The sequence below is a fragment of the Callospermophilus lateralis genome, chromosome 6 (assembly GCF_048772815.1).
Source record: "Callospermophilus lateralis isolate mCalLat2 chromosome 6, mCalLat2.hap1, whole genome shotgun sequence".
Classification (NCBI taxonomy): Eukaryota; Metazoa; Chordata; class Mammalia; order Rodentia; family Sciuridae; genus Callospermophilus; species Callospermophilus lateralis.
In genome coordinates, this window is record NC_135310.1 from 155,447,607 (window position 1) to 155,462,198 (window position 14,592).

The following is a 14,592-nucleotide window of genomic DNA, read 5'->3' on the forward strand; positions in this document are numbered from 1 at the left end:
CCAATGGTCATGGGTACACAGGTGGCTGTTAAAATTCAATGGGATTGAAGGCTCCGTTCCTCAGTCATTAGCCACATTCCAAATGCTCAATGGTCACACATGCTCATGGCTAATACATGGGCCATCTAATGCCCAGAGAAAAGAAGATGTCAGTCATCATAGACAGGGAGCTTACACATACAGTATGGATCACGTATTATCATACACGCCAGATAACTTTAGGTCACATCAACTCTAATGGACCAATTTGGAAAAAAATTTTGTTTTATCCTCCACAAAGGTGTTTTAAAACCCTTTTTAGATTATTTTTTTTTAAGCAATGGAAAGCTGCTTGACAACAATTTGATTCCACCTAAGTGCCGGAATTAGCATACGCTTTAGTTGGTTAAATGCATGTTATCATAAACATGTCTTAACTTACTTTGATCTGCAAGCAGCAATTTGCTTCCAAAATAGCTTCTCCTCAACAAATTTTTAGTGATTACACTGCTGATCTTGCCATGAAAGGAACTTTGAGTCTGAAACGCAGAGCTGATTCTGCGTTGCTGTGTGAGTTTTATTCCACGCACCCTCTCTGGGTCTCCACTTCCTCACGGGATGAATGGGGAGACTGCTGACCTATCCCTCTCTCTCCCAGCCACTCTGATCTGCGCACACCCGTGGTTCTCAGGAGTTCAAGGTCTGAAGCTTCCTGCTTCCCCAGGGCCTCTCCATGCCGTTCCCATCTCAGAAGCACAGCCCAGAGCCCTGCCCCACGGCCCCCAGGGCCCAGCTGAAAGGCCACTTCCGCCCAGAGCTGCCCTCTGCCCCAGGGAGGGTCAGATTCCTGTAGATAGACTCCTAAATCTGTGTCTCAGGGTGTGTTTATAATTTGTCACCCTTATCTCTCTCTCCCATCGGGCTGTCACCTCCGGGGGAGCAGGAATGACCTGTCCACTGCGCAACGTCCAGCGCGCTGTAGGGATCCAATGGGACTCGGTGGGACACACACAGTTTTGCTATAACATGACAAATATATTCCGGAAAAGTCTCATGATTAGAATTCAGGGGCTCCTGGGGGCAGGGGGTCCTATCCTAGAGGCAGACAACTCCACACCTGGGAGATTCGGGGACCAGGAGGCTAAGCAAGACAGACCCACAGACCCACACCTATGGTGACATCTGGACAGCCCAGGCCGAGAGCTGCACGTGCTGAAGAAGCTAACAATGCAAAGGCAAAGGGAAAAAATGCCTGCTTAATCGAGGGACCTGACATAAGGACACGAAAAAGGGCGGCTGGGGGGGGGCGCCAAGGAAGGGACAGGGGCTCCAGCCAGCTGAGGGCAGAGGGCAGAGCCTGGGGGCGTGGTCTCCAGGGGAGCCTGGGGGCGTGGTCTCCAGGGGAGCCCGGGGAGGGGTGCTCAAGTCAAGTTTCCTACTACAGAGCAAAGAGGCTCCTCCTGCTGCAGCGGCTGAACTGAGGGCTCCGGTTTGCGGGAGACAGGACTCTTCCTGCTCTCCTGGAATCCCAGGAACACTGTGCATGACCAGCATGACTTCCACATCACCCCGGTGTGACAGCTCACCACCTAATATACCACGGAAACACACGTAGCCGAACAGACCTCACTGATGAGTGTGTATAGTTCCCTCCACCTTCTTTTCCTATTATCTTAAGAAAACCCTCTTACTTATGGATATTGATACACACACTAGACAGGAAAAGATTCGATCCATTCCTAACCAGTCCGGGGAACCCTCAGCTCACAAATCAGGTGTGTTTATGCAGGATCTGTGTCTGCAGAAACAAATGGAAAACAGGCAGACGGATGAACAGGAGAAAGGGGTAGAGAGTTATCATGTGCACTGGGCAGGGGTCACGAGAGGAAAGTCAAGGGCCAGATGGCTGAAGCTTAAACATCCTCCCACGGGGGAGGGAAGGGTGGGAGCTGTGGGCAGCTCCGGAGGGAGAACAAATGACTCAGGGGAGAACAGGCCGGAGTGACAGGCAACCCCCTGGGACAAAGGCTGCCGGCTGCTGGATGCATGTCAATTTTTCTTGCAAATTATTCTTCTTTAGAGTCCAGCCTTTAAATAAAGAGGAGAATTTCAGAGAAAGTCCCTTATTGCATTTCGGGAGGAAAAATAAGGGCAAGAGACTGGGGCCGGGTGGGGGGGAAGACCTTGGCCCCCCTTTAGTTCAAAACATTCTGCATGACAAGGCATCAAAACTTGAGGTGTCATTTCCTGAGCCCTGACAACTGCACTGTGTCTCTTCTCTCTAAGTCGCTTTCCTTTGTAACCATACTATGTTCAAAAGGGAACCCGGAAAAGCCTGCGCTGCTCATCAGATAATGAAGCTACATTTACTGAATTCAGGCCACAGGTCCTGGCCTGGGCCCTCTGCAGATCCTCCTGGTTCAATTCTAAGGACAGTCCCAACCATCACCCTGCGGTGGATTCTACTCTCAGCTACTTTCACAGTGAGGCGACACAGGGGGTTTCCAAGGCTCTGTGCCCAACCATTTCCCAGTAGTGGGAAGACCCAGCTAATTAAACATGCGGGTGAAACAATAAAAGGAAGCAACTGCAGGTCAGCAGTGCATTTGCAGCGCAGGTGTTTGAGGAGGAGGGTCTGACCCGGGAACCCCGCACACCTCTGGTGGGAGCCTCCCTCTGGACCTAGATCCCACACACCCCTCTCCACCACGTGCATCAGAGAACAAACCCCCGTGCACACCCACCAGAGTCAGCACCTCCTCAAGGACACAGAGCGCTGCCACAGACCATGCAAACGAGCCCACCTGGGCCCAGCTCCGGCCCTCTGACCCCCACTGTGGCCAGGGAGAGCAGCGGAGGCAGAATCTCTAACCTGGATCAGTCCCTTTGCCCCTCACTGCCTGGAGCGCCCCTCATCGGCACCAGGAACACTGAGGTGTTCCCTGGAACCTCCCCGCAGGTGCTGATGGTGTGTGTTGGGGTCCTGGGGCAGGCGCCTCCTCTGAAGGTCCGTGGGCATCTCTCACTCCGCGGTCCCGTTTGGGAATTCTTGGTTCAGTCTCACTATGCTGATGGGACCCACCCGATTCCTAGTCCACCACAGACAACAGAGCTGTCTGCCAGGCGGCAGCAGAGGGCAGGGAACTCACGTGTACAAGCTGAGGGCAGGCTCCGCGGCCAGCATGACGAACGGCGCCACCGTGTAGGAGACGGCCAGCTGAGTGACAGCCCAGGTCACCAGGTCATACACACACTTGAGAGCTTTGGAAGAAAGGAAGTGATGTCTGCAATTGTTCCTCACCTGCAAGTCAAGCAGGGCAGGGGGTGGGTGAGAGATAGAACACGGGCTGCCGAAAATCACCAACCTCCAGAGTTCTCCTTCCCCCTGAAAATACCAGGGTGGCTTTCCTTACTGACAAAAAGAAACTCAGGTTCACTGTAGAAAAACATTTAAGAAACAGCTAAGAAAAAAAAAAAGAGTTTTTTTTTTTTTTTTTTTTTTTTTTTTTTTTAACATCTTCCTAAGAAAAAAAGCACTGTTTAAAAATTTGGCACATAGCTGGGTGCAGTGGCACACGCCTGTAATCCCAGTGGCTCTGGAGGCTGAGGCAGGAGGATTGCAAGTTTGAGGCCAGCCTCATTCAGCAAGGCCTTGAGCAACCTAGTGAGACCCCATGTCAGTAAATAGTACTCTCCATCACGATTTTAAGTGAACTGTGAAAGTCAGCTTGTCTTCTCACCTCCTGTTTTGCTATTGCAAACAGCTCTGTGACGCATTCGATAGTCAATAAATCTCTTCGCTGTCCCCTAAGTGTTTCCTTTGGGTGATGGTGAAACAAACCACGTCACTGTTCCTAACAGTAAGCACAGCTCCCACTCATGGGGGCTCCAGGTGCCACGCCTGGGCCAAGAGCCCACCAAGGAAGCACCCTCACCGCCATCCTACACAGGAAGACATTCAGACGGCTCCCTGACGTGGGAACGGCTGTCGGAGGGTGCGCTCCCTGCCACTCCCCAGACACTGTGACTGGTGTGCCTCCAGGGAGACACCTCCTCTCCAGATTCCTGAGGACGGAACCGGCTGCAGCCCACAGGAGGGGGCTCAGGCCTGGTGCTGCCTGGGAGCCGGGCCCCCTGAGTTCTCCAGGACAGAGACCAGGCTGGGCTTCTGTGGGACACTATTAGGTGGCTCCCTCGGGCCTCAGACTTCTTGACTGTTGAGTTCAATCTCCTTCTAGAAAAGTTGGACGCTCTACTCCATGAACCCTCCCTCTCCCCTCTACCACCTTAAGGTGAAAGAGATTTCCAAGCCCCCGAAAGAAAACTGCTGGTCATGAACAACCAGGTACAAATGCGTTTAGTTTGAAAAGTATTTTTAATCAGCAAACAGCAGTCAGCCCTCTGCCTTGTCTGCATGTGGACCCCAGCACGCTTCCGCCCAGCGAAGGCAGGAACTCCTCAGGGGAACGTCGTGTTGGCTGGGACAACTCGGCACCTGCGATGCTCACTGGCCCGTGTGTGGCTCCTGACAGATTCACAGAATGAATGCGTTGAAGGCGTGAATACACGGGGCTCTGAAATCCACATGTAAAGTCAACTGCAACAAGTGTCATTTAGAACTCCTGGCATCTGAACTAAGGAAGACCACCATCACCATCAAGGGCTGAGACTAGACCAAATCCATCACCCTGCATTTGGCCACGAAAGCACTTGGAATTGCAGTTACTTCTATGTACATTCATCTTCTTGGTTTTCTAACAAGTGAGTGGCAGGAACAACCGAGGACAAACTAGAGGCTCCTCAAAAAACAAAACAAAAAACAGAAACAAAAAACCCACAAGAATTCAGTTTGTGAAGTTCACAAATAATTTTGCCCAAAGTTAACTGGATCCGACTCGAGACCATAAGAGCTGAGGCCGGTCCCCTAGGGCACAGCTCCTGCCCTGTGGGGGCTGTCCCACTGCCCTGAGAGTTCTCTCTAGACTTGGGATAATAAAAGGTTAAATCAGGGGTTGGGGTTATAGCCCGGCAGTAGAGCACTTGTCTTGCACATGTGAGGCAGTAGGTATGAGACTCAGCACCACATAAAAACAAAATTTAAAAAAAAATTTATTTATTTTAAATAAATAAAGATATTGTGTCCATCTTTTAAAAAATCTTTTAGAAAATGTTAGATTAAGCAGTACATAACCAAACTGAAGTCCTACGGAGCCTACATTCATTAACAATCATCAACGTCTATAATTAGTAGACTGTGTCTTCGCAGGCTTTAATAATTAAAACGTGTTCATCTCTTAAGGTAATAGATATTGCTCCTAAAATTCCTTTTGTTTTACAAAAACCCTCTGTAAATGATACAGAAATAAAATGGTTGTTTTTGTAATGATCACAGGTTCACGTACACAGAAGTATTTCTCTAATAGGAAGATCTTTGTCTGATTTTTTCAAAATATCATTCCCACTGTCCCTCTCGCCCCCCAGTTCCTGCCAGGACCTAAAAGATACCAACAAAGATCCAGGCACCGGATCGCTGAAGGGAACACCCCACACCCCGAGGCAGCTTACCGCCCGAGCTGCTAACGTGACGAGGACTCCAGTTAGGAAGGTGAAGTAGTACCCGGGGTAGACGCCATGCCAGAGGGCGGAGAGGATGAAGGTCAGCACCGTAGGGCACCAGGGAACCCGCTCATAGCACACGCTGCGAAGAGAGGAAGGAACAGTGAAGGGCAAGCATGCGGAGCCTGGCCCTGCCCTCCCCTGCCCTCCCCTGCCCCTCCCCTGCCCTCCCCTGCCCCTCTTTGGAGCAGGCCCCACAGAAGCCATTTCTGATGGGCGCTGGCCTCGGGCTGTCCAGGGTCTTGCTATGAACCCACAAAGCCTGTGCTGCTCTGGGGTTCTTGAGCCCCACCAGACCAATGACCCACACCTCGTCCTTGGCAGATGTGATCAATGTCCAGCCTCATAGACTACATGGCCTGGGCCCATCGCGCCCTAACGAAGGCCTGAGCAAGATTCCTGCCTAACAGGAGCCGTTTCCAGCCGTGGTCTCGCATCTGGGGGGACTTGAGTGAGGGTCACGGCACTGAAGAATTCGGAATCGGCAAAGGGTCCTGGGAAATGGATGTCCTCACTCAGCCTTTCCTGGACAAGGGCTCGGGCACAAAAATCAGAGTGCCAGTCACATGACCTGCTCAGGCCTCACTTGTCCATCAGATTCTGACTCAGGAATCTGCCTTGAAGAGTGACATGGGTTAAGGATCCCAAGAGGTGTTTTGGATTCCGCATGTTTGCAGAGTTTAGAAAACCTGCATATCCACAAAGAGTCATCCTGGGGATGGACCCAAAAAGGCACACGTTTGTCTGATTCATAGACACCTTGCACGCAGACCCGAAGGTGATTCCATACAGTATTTTTAATGTACCAGTGCTTTGACTGAAACCTGTCACTTGAGGCCAGGTGTGGGATTTTCCACTGTGACATTGTGTCCATGTTCAAAATGTGTCAGGTTTAGATTTCAGATTTTTAGGTCAGGGATATTGTGAGGATCTGGAACATGTCAAACAAGACCATGGAGACCTTTGGCTCTTAGGCTGTTTATGAAATCAAAATGATAGGGGATTCCCCACAAACCCAGTCTACAAATAGCCAATGGCCCTCTAAGGAAGCCACTGCACAGTGGATCCAAAGAGGACAAAAAAAAAAAAAAAAAAAGAAACAGAAATCCAGTTATCACCAGCCGCTCACTGCTGATTCAGAAGTAACTGATTTACACCCAAACCCAGGATTATGGCTGCCTCTTCATCAGAGGAGAGAGAAGGCATTTAGGGAGATAAACGCAAGACCCCATTTGTAATGTTTTGTTTGTTTTTTCTTTTTCCTGAAATAAGAAGTAGGCACAGTACGTATATATTTGTTTCTTACTCCTCATAGCTTCTTGTTTAAGAGTGAAACATTTATTGCCAAAAATTTTGAAGCACTGTTGTCAGTTTTATGTACACACATGTACCCTTAGTCATCTTAGACATCTCTCCGCTCCTGACGAGACTCTCAGCCAGGGGACTGCCACACATGGAGAGACGGAGTCTGTGTGATGATCCTGTGCAATGCTGACAGACAGCGAGCTCGCTAAAGCCAGACTTTCAAAGAAGACGTCACCTGAGCACCTGGGACGTCACCGTCTCTCCTCTTGCCCCAGGTTTTGACCAATGCAAGAAGTTGCACATCAGAAAGAGAGGATCTGTTGGAAGGCAATATCTGTGCCCACTCCCACTAGGGCAGTTTCCTGCTCCAACATATCATTAGTGAATAATAATAATAAGAAGAAATGCTTCTCATTTTGAAACAAAACAAAAGGACAGAGAAATCACACAAAAATGCAAATTTAAAAAAGCACCAACGTGTGGGCCACCATAAAGCTTTCAATGCTAGGGATGAGCAGAGCAAGCATCAGGGCTTTGATGCTGATATGCCCTTCCTTACCCCCGACAGACTGTCCTTAAGGTAACAGCAGCACAGCACAGAGGTCAAGAGCCTGGTCCTGCAGACAGACCATTTGGGCTCAAACTTGTCACTCATTAGCTGTGTGACTTGGGTGAGTTGCATAACCTCTCTGTGTTTCACTTTCCTCATCTGTACAGTGGGGCTAATGATCAACATCTTATGAAGCTAATTTGTGGAATAAATGACTGGCACACAGTAATGACAGTAGCAGGAGATAAAATAAATGTTATATTGTGATCTTCTCAAATCACCGCATTTTGACTTTTTTTTTTTCATTTACAGGACATAGATATTAACACAAAGCAAAAGAGTCAGATGACATTACTACTCAGATGATGGCTGATGGCCTGGGGTGTCCCTCAAAGCATGTCCCAGTGTCCTGAGTCAGGAGCCTGGTTCTGATTTCCTTACCACTTCAGCCACGCAGCCGTCTGGATGTTCCAGTTCTCCAAGTACATTTTGAAACTCGTGGCAGTCTAGAGAGAAGAAAATCACACCTATCATTAGCTGCAAAAATACCAAGTCTCGGAAAGTCCTCTCCAGAATTTCCCAGGCGGCAGAGCGAGTGTGGTATTTCACAATGACGGTCTCAGGCAAGAGCCGCGGGGCTGCAGCATCCACGCAGGAACGCTTCCTGATGTTTATAAGATCAACCTGGCAACTAAACCTTGGCTTCAAAGTCTGAATTCTTCTCCACATTTATTTTCAAATTATAGGAAAACCAAAGGAACATTTTGTGGATTTCCCTTCCGCTCTGATTAAAAAAAAAAAAAAAATTAAGTCATCTGAATCTTAAAAGTAAAATATTCCACAAAGGAAATTCACCAGAGGAAAAGTGTGATCCTGTGAGTTTCACGCCTTTAGGGAGACAGTCTGAATGTAATTGTCATCTTTGCATTTGGGGCCACGTACAAACCAGGTCACTCCTGGCGGCTAATTCTATAAAGAGCTACAAGAGTCGAGAAGCTTCGAGCTGCGTCTGCAAGAGTAAGAGGCTTTGCGCATGAAGGGATCACAATGCAGAAAAGAAAACAAGGAAATGTCACCCAACCAGCAATGACGAAAGCCAATCCACCTCCGAGGGAGAGATGTCCCCAAATCAACTGTCAGCTGGGTCTTCTCATTACAAAATGTGTATCGTGGTACCAAAGGCCAGGGCTAAAAAGCACGGAGCACACGTAGGAGGACCATGATTCCCAGCGCTGGCGGAAGTGGGGGCGCCATGTGTTCCTGCTGAAGTTTATTAACCACAAGAAAATCCTAGTAGGCCACACAGGGGCCTGGTGACACATACTGGGTGACACATACCGGGAAGGGGGAGAGCAGGCAGTGAAAGGGGAGAGGAAGACAGATACAGGTGGAAGACAGACAGATGGATTGACCACAGGCAAACAGCTAGATGTGTATTATTTTTACTTTAAAACACTAAGGGGTTTGGCTCACCCATTTTTCTAGGGCACAGCCTCAAGGTACCGTGACTGCACCAGGCTGCCATGTTCTTCTTCGGCCCCTCGCCCTGTATCCCATACCAAGGCGATGCCGCCTCTCTCCTCTGGTTTCCTTTTATAATAAACACGTAACTGGTAATGTGGGCCCTGAACACACACCCACTGAGAGGATCCTTTGGGGCACCGTGGGCACACTGGTGGGCAGCCAGGAGGGAGCGGAGCCCTCTGAAGGACACTTGCCCAAGCTCCAGGGGGTCCCTGGGCCCAGAGGAGAGAAGTTCAGAAGTGGACAAGGGAGAAACGTCACCCCTCCAGAACCCCTGACGTCATCTAATAGAAAGGAGATGACACAGAAGGCCCTCAGGGCCTGTCCAAACTCAGGACAGTCGTTGTGAAGGTGGAACTCTGCTTCTGACCTCCCGGGAGGCAACCCGCAGGCCAGGCTGCCTTCCTCTCTCAGGAGCAGTGCTGGGTCCCGGCTTGTCTGTGTACCTAGGTGCTCCGCCCACAGGGGCCCAGAGCCTCTAGAACTATCCGAGAATGAGGGTTTTGTCCCTGGTGGGCACTCAGTAGCACTGGTTGGCTCTGGCGTGAGTAAGGACACTGTGAACCTGAGTTGTGCGGCCATTTGGTTGGACAACAGGTACGAGCGTGTCTATGCTTCCTAAAAATACATAGATAGATAGATCAGCAGAAAAGACAGAACGAGGAAGAGGAAGACGAGAGAAAGAAAGAGAAGGAATAAAAACCCAGTCCTTCCCCTAGCCCCTCTGTACTGTGGGGTGGAGGCCGTCCTTGCCTTGGGGGGCTTTCCTGAGTCCCCGGGAAGGAGAGGCACCCCACTCTCCTCCTGGCCCAGCTTCCGCGGGGGTGGAAGGCCACCCATCTCCCCACGTCCCTGGCTTCCTGCACCACACCATGACCCCTCTGCCCACTCTCTCCCCTAGCACTGTGCCTGCCCTGGTGGCAGGAAACGGAGCCCAGCAGAGGACAGGAGCCACCTGGCTAGGGACGTGGAGCTGGGTGTGCTGAGAACACGCCAGCCGGGAGGAGGGAAGGCCCTGGGCTGGCCCCGCTGACCGTCCTCTCGCTAACAGAGCAAAGAAGACCACAAGTGGGGCGGCCAGGGACGCCATGTGTGAGGAGCAACTTGTGCAAACCCTCGCCGTCCAGAATAAAGACCGGGAAAGCAGAACCACACAGATCCAGCCGCCCGGAGACTGGACATCACGATTCTTCTTCTTCTTCTTTTTTTTTTTCCTTAATATTGTTATTATATTTTTTTAGACCTTTATTTTATTTATTTATTTTTATGTGGTGCTACAGATCGAACCCAGCGCCTCACACGTGCAAGGCGAGCGCTCTGCCGCTGAGCCACCACCGCAGCCCACGACAATTCTCCTTAAAAGAAAACAATGACAACTGTTTCCAAAGGATCCGCAGAAAACACTTGCCATATTGACACAGCAGCTTCCGGTTCTGCACTCTACTGAAGCAAGCAGGATGTAAGCTAGAGAACAGGACAGTGCACTTCCAGCCAAAAGACCAGGAATGTGAACAGCAGAGAGGTTCTCCTGGCTCTTTTCCAGAGTTTGGTGTCGTCCTTCCTTGAAGCACTAAAGCTATCAAGAAGGCGGGGATCTTTAAAGGAACAAGGGGGGAAATCAAAGACACAAAATGTGCAGGGGCTGCAGGACCTGGCCTTCCCAGAGCGGCTTCCCCTGGTCATCTGCTGAGGAACGTCAGGGAAACCGCGCTCAGGGCAGACCACCTGCCCCGGCTGTTGCATGCAGCGGTGAAACGTGGGGACCACTCACCTCTATTTTCCAGATGTTCAGGTTGGACAGCAGATCCCAGCAGCACCTGCCGTCCTTATCCACGCCACTGAACCCAAAGCCAGCCGCATTGTTCACCGCATCAGCTGTGGGTTTAGAACAGTATGTTAGGGCGCAAAACGACAGTCACATGCTGCTGGAAGATTTGTCTAACTCGGCTTGGAGAGATGCGTGGTAGCTCCTGGGGAAAGGAACCAAAAAATCAAAGGATCCGGTATCCTGAACCAGAAGAATCCATCTGGCTGTTTGGTGACCTCGATTTTCATTCACTCATCCCCTAGCACCCAGGGAGACCTGCAAAGAGGAAAGACACTGGAGGCTCAGAGATGGTAAACTCAAGGATGAATTCAAGGCCCAGGCTGGCCTTGAACTTGCTATCCTCCTGCTTTGGCCTCCCAAGCAGCTGGGATTACAGGTGTGCACCACCACACCTGGCTGCCATTGTTATCACCAGAGAGAAGAACCGAAATATAGACATGAACAATAGGATCTACTGGCCAACCAGATATGCGTGAGAGAGAGACACAAGTACACCTGCACCCAGAGGAGAGATGGGCATAAACATGGGACCCAGCAGAGCACCAAAGCAGTCACTGGGCACGTACTGGGGGATGTGCTAGTGAAGTGTTTCTGAAGGCCATTAAGACCTGAGGAACTCAACACACCCTCAGGACAATGACCAAGAAGCTGATTTTCTCTTTTCATTTATCTTGTTTCAAATTCTGTTAGAATCCTTTAAGAAAATAATTAATCAAATTAATTAAATCCCAGCACTGTAGAGTCTTAGACCTGGAGGAGAGCGTGGAGAACTCCTCCCTCTAAGAGTTCATGTCCAAACCAAGATGGCGGCAGAAGAGCTGTCCAAAGAGAACCACCTGTCCTGGGCTGCTGTGCGGCTCCGTGGTGGAGCGCCGGCCTCGCCTGAGCCAGACCTGGGTTCCACCCCAGCACTGAGACAAACAAAATCCTCTTGTGCACTTCCTCCACTCTGGGCACAGCTGGTGACTCCTTGGTGCTCCTCTGAGTCTCGGCCCACTGTAAAGTGATTGGCTTCCTTTTAGAAGAAAGGAGGAAGGAGCATCGAGTCTTTCTGTATCATCCTCCTGCTGGGAGCCATCAGCCAAGTAGGTATGACAAATTCCTTGCCAGCTTACTCCCATGCTGTCTAGTGGAAGGACTTCTGAAAGGTGACCTTGCTCAAGGACCAGGGCAGGATCCGTGTTTAGGGTGTTCCCCCTTTAGAATAGGGCGGTTTAGCATAATAGGAGATTAGGGTGTTCCCCCTTTAGAATAGGGCAGTTTAGCATAATAGGAGATTAGGGTGTTCCCCCTTTAGAATAGGGCGTATCCTGCTGCTGAGTTCCTCTTGAGTGCTTAGGGTCAGACAGTATATTTTGGGAGACAGAAGCCCATGCGGAGTGGATTTGGGCAGAGAACGTGGATTCCCCCAGAGCGTGTTTGTAGACGGCCGGTGTGAGTTCGGGAATAAAGAATTGCTGTTTGAATCTACAAGCTGTGTGGAGACTCGTGATTTGTGCCCAGCCAGAGACTGCGGCATCTGGTGGCCCGTACGGGGAACACCTGAAGCTTGGGGGTAAGTGAAATTGTTCAGCCCCTGAAGGAGAGCAAAAGAATGGGTGAGCATTTCAAAAAACAATGTGTTCTTGTTCTAATTTATTTTGTTTTTATTTCAAGTTGCCTGTTCCTAGAACTTTCTCAGGCAAATTGGGGAAAATGGTTGTCTCAAAGTTTGAAGTTGTTTGCCTCCGAGGAAGAGAAATTGTTAGAGAAAAAAGGCACCCCAGTAAGACCAAGAACAGTTAGGGCATATGTTGATACAATACAAAAATGTAGCCCATGGCTTTTTAAAGACGAGTTATTAAATATATCAATGGGACCATCATGGTATCCTGTAGAAGGATTTTTCTTCAACAAGAAAGAGATGGCTAGTTCTGTTTACTACATTTGTCTAAGATCTTGGTTTCTACAAAGTTCTAATTAATTTACAAAGCTAAAGTGTTAAAATATCAACCACTAAATATAAAATCAAGTACTCTTTACTTATTAAGTTCCATAAGGTAATATGTTTAAACATTATGTGTGTTTTCATAAATTGGTGAATGGAAAAAAGTTTAATATTGCTTTGGTCTATGTCTTTGCTGAAACAAGGTTACTAAGTGTTAAGATTCTATCAGGTGTAATTTATATACAAAGAGTATAAGAAGTTTCAGTTGGGTTTCAATTACAGTATTATAGTACCATAAAAAACATGAAAGTATATCATCCTATTAAGTGGAGTAATTTGTCTAAATCAGAAATTTTATAAGAGTTGTTTCAGAATGTAAATTTATAAAAAGGGTTAACGGTTAAAAAAGAGATTAAAAGATTCAAGATGTAAAAATATATTTTAATATGGAAGGTTAAAAGAAAAAGAAATGTTTCTAGATGAGATAATCTCTGTGTGGTAAAGTAAAAAGTTGTAAAATGCCATTTAAAAAAATTTTGAGGAAACTAGACTTACTTTAAAAGCTTGAGAAAGGAAAAAAAAAGGTATTTGTACATGGCAGATTGAGACAAAGCTTCTTAATGGAGTAAAAAAGGCCTTTGGTTGAAGGGCAGCCATGTAAACTAACATGAAAGCGATTTAAACAGAATCTAAGCCTCATTTAAAAGAGTGAAGCTGTAGGTGGTGAAAAAGTACATTTAAAAGTACAGTATAGATGATAATTGGAAGGCTTTAAAAGGTTAATTTGAAGGTGGTTAAGATGCCTTCATGACGGAAGAAAGATTGCGTCATTCGAAGCCTAGTTAATCTTAAAAATTGGAAAGGGGTATATATCCCCCAAAGATAAACTTAAAATAACCCTTTTTACTCTAAACTTTTTAAATTTGGATTCATCAGGACTTAGTGCTGCGGAAAGGCATATGTATCCAAAAAATGTACATAAGACTAAAGTACTTTGGAAAGATATTCTAACAGGACAATGGAAAGGTCCAGACCCAGTGATTGTCTGGAGTCGGGGCTCTGTTTGCGTGTTTCCACAGGGAGAACAGCAACCGATTTGGATTCCAGAAAGACTAACCAAAACGATTTCTACAGATCGAAAAGAAGATGATTTGACTCAAATCCATAACAGCTGATATCCAGAACTCCAGCTTGGCCATTCTTACATCTGCGACTGTGATTAACCAGGATGCTTTTTTCAATATCTATTTTATTATTGCATTTTCCACATCATAAGGTTCTATTTTTATTTTTTGAGCTCATACAAACCTAGGTTAATGTTTTTCTGATCAGTTTTATTTTTTGACTATAGAGTTTTTAAACATTGCAATGGAGATTTCACCTAGGTAAAGCTACAAGGCCTTTATTATTATCTTATGTGTTGTATGTTTGTTTGCACATTTGTGTTTTGTGTTGTATGTCTGTGTGTGCGTATTTCATATATGAGGAGCGCTCATGAGAAAATGGATCCGAATTTTTTTTTTTTATTCACGTGATTTAAATGGCTTAATTTAAATTAGGTAAACAGCTGTTAAGGATTGTTTTTAAAGGTGGTTAACAGATCTGCTTGTTTACTAATTTAAATCAGGTAAACAGCTGTTAAGGATTGTTTTTTAAGGAGGTTAACAGATCTGTTTGTTTACTTTCACCTTTCCTTTTCATTATATTTAATAATTCTTTTCAGGTTAATGTCTTTTTAGCATCATTGCCAGAATTCCTGTCTTCATCCCAATGAATATAACTCAACAAGTATGCTCAATCAAGGAGTCAACTTACTTTGGGAGGAAACGGACTTTGGGAAGAGACGGACAGATTGATAGATTC

General features: G+C 47.6%; 1 protein-coding gene across 2 annotated transcripts in view; it reads right to left on the minus strand.

Moving 5' to 3' along the window:
* The window catches only part of Mboat1 (membrane bound glycerophospholipid O-acyltransferase 1), a 98,735-nt gene that overhangs the window by 4,409 nt on the left and 79,734 nt on the right, over positions 1–14,592 (minus strand). For both annotated transcript variants that reach the window (XM_076857920.1, XM_076857917.1), the window contains 4 exons: positions 10,746–10,849; positions 7,892–7,956; positions 5,545–5,677; positions 3,129–3,280 (listed from right to left, as the gene is read on the minus strand). In XM_076857920.1, coding sequence (XP_076714035.1) covers positions 3,129–3,280; positions 5,545–5,677; positions 7,892–7,956; positions 10,746–10,849 — 454 coding nt within the window. The remainder of the gene's footprint in view (positions 1–3,128; positions 3,281–5,544; positions 5,678–7,891; positions 7,957–10,745; positions 10,850–14,592) is intronic.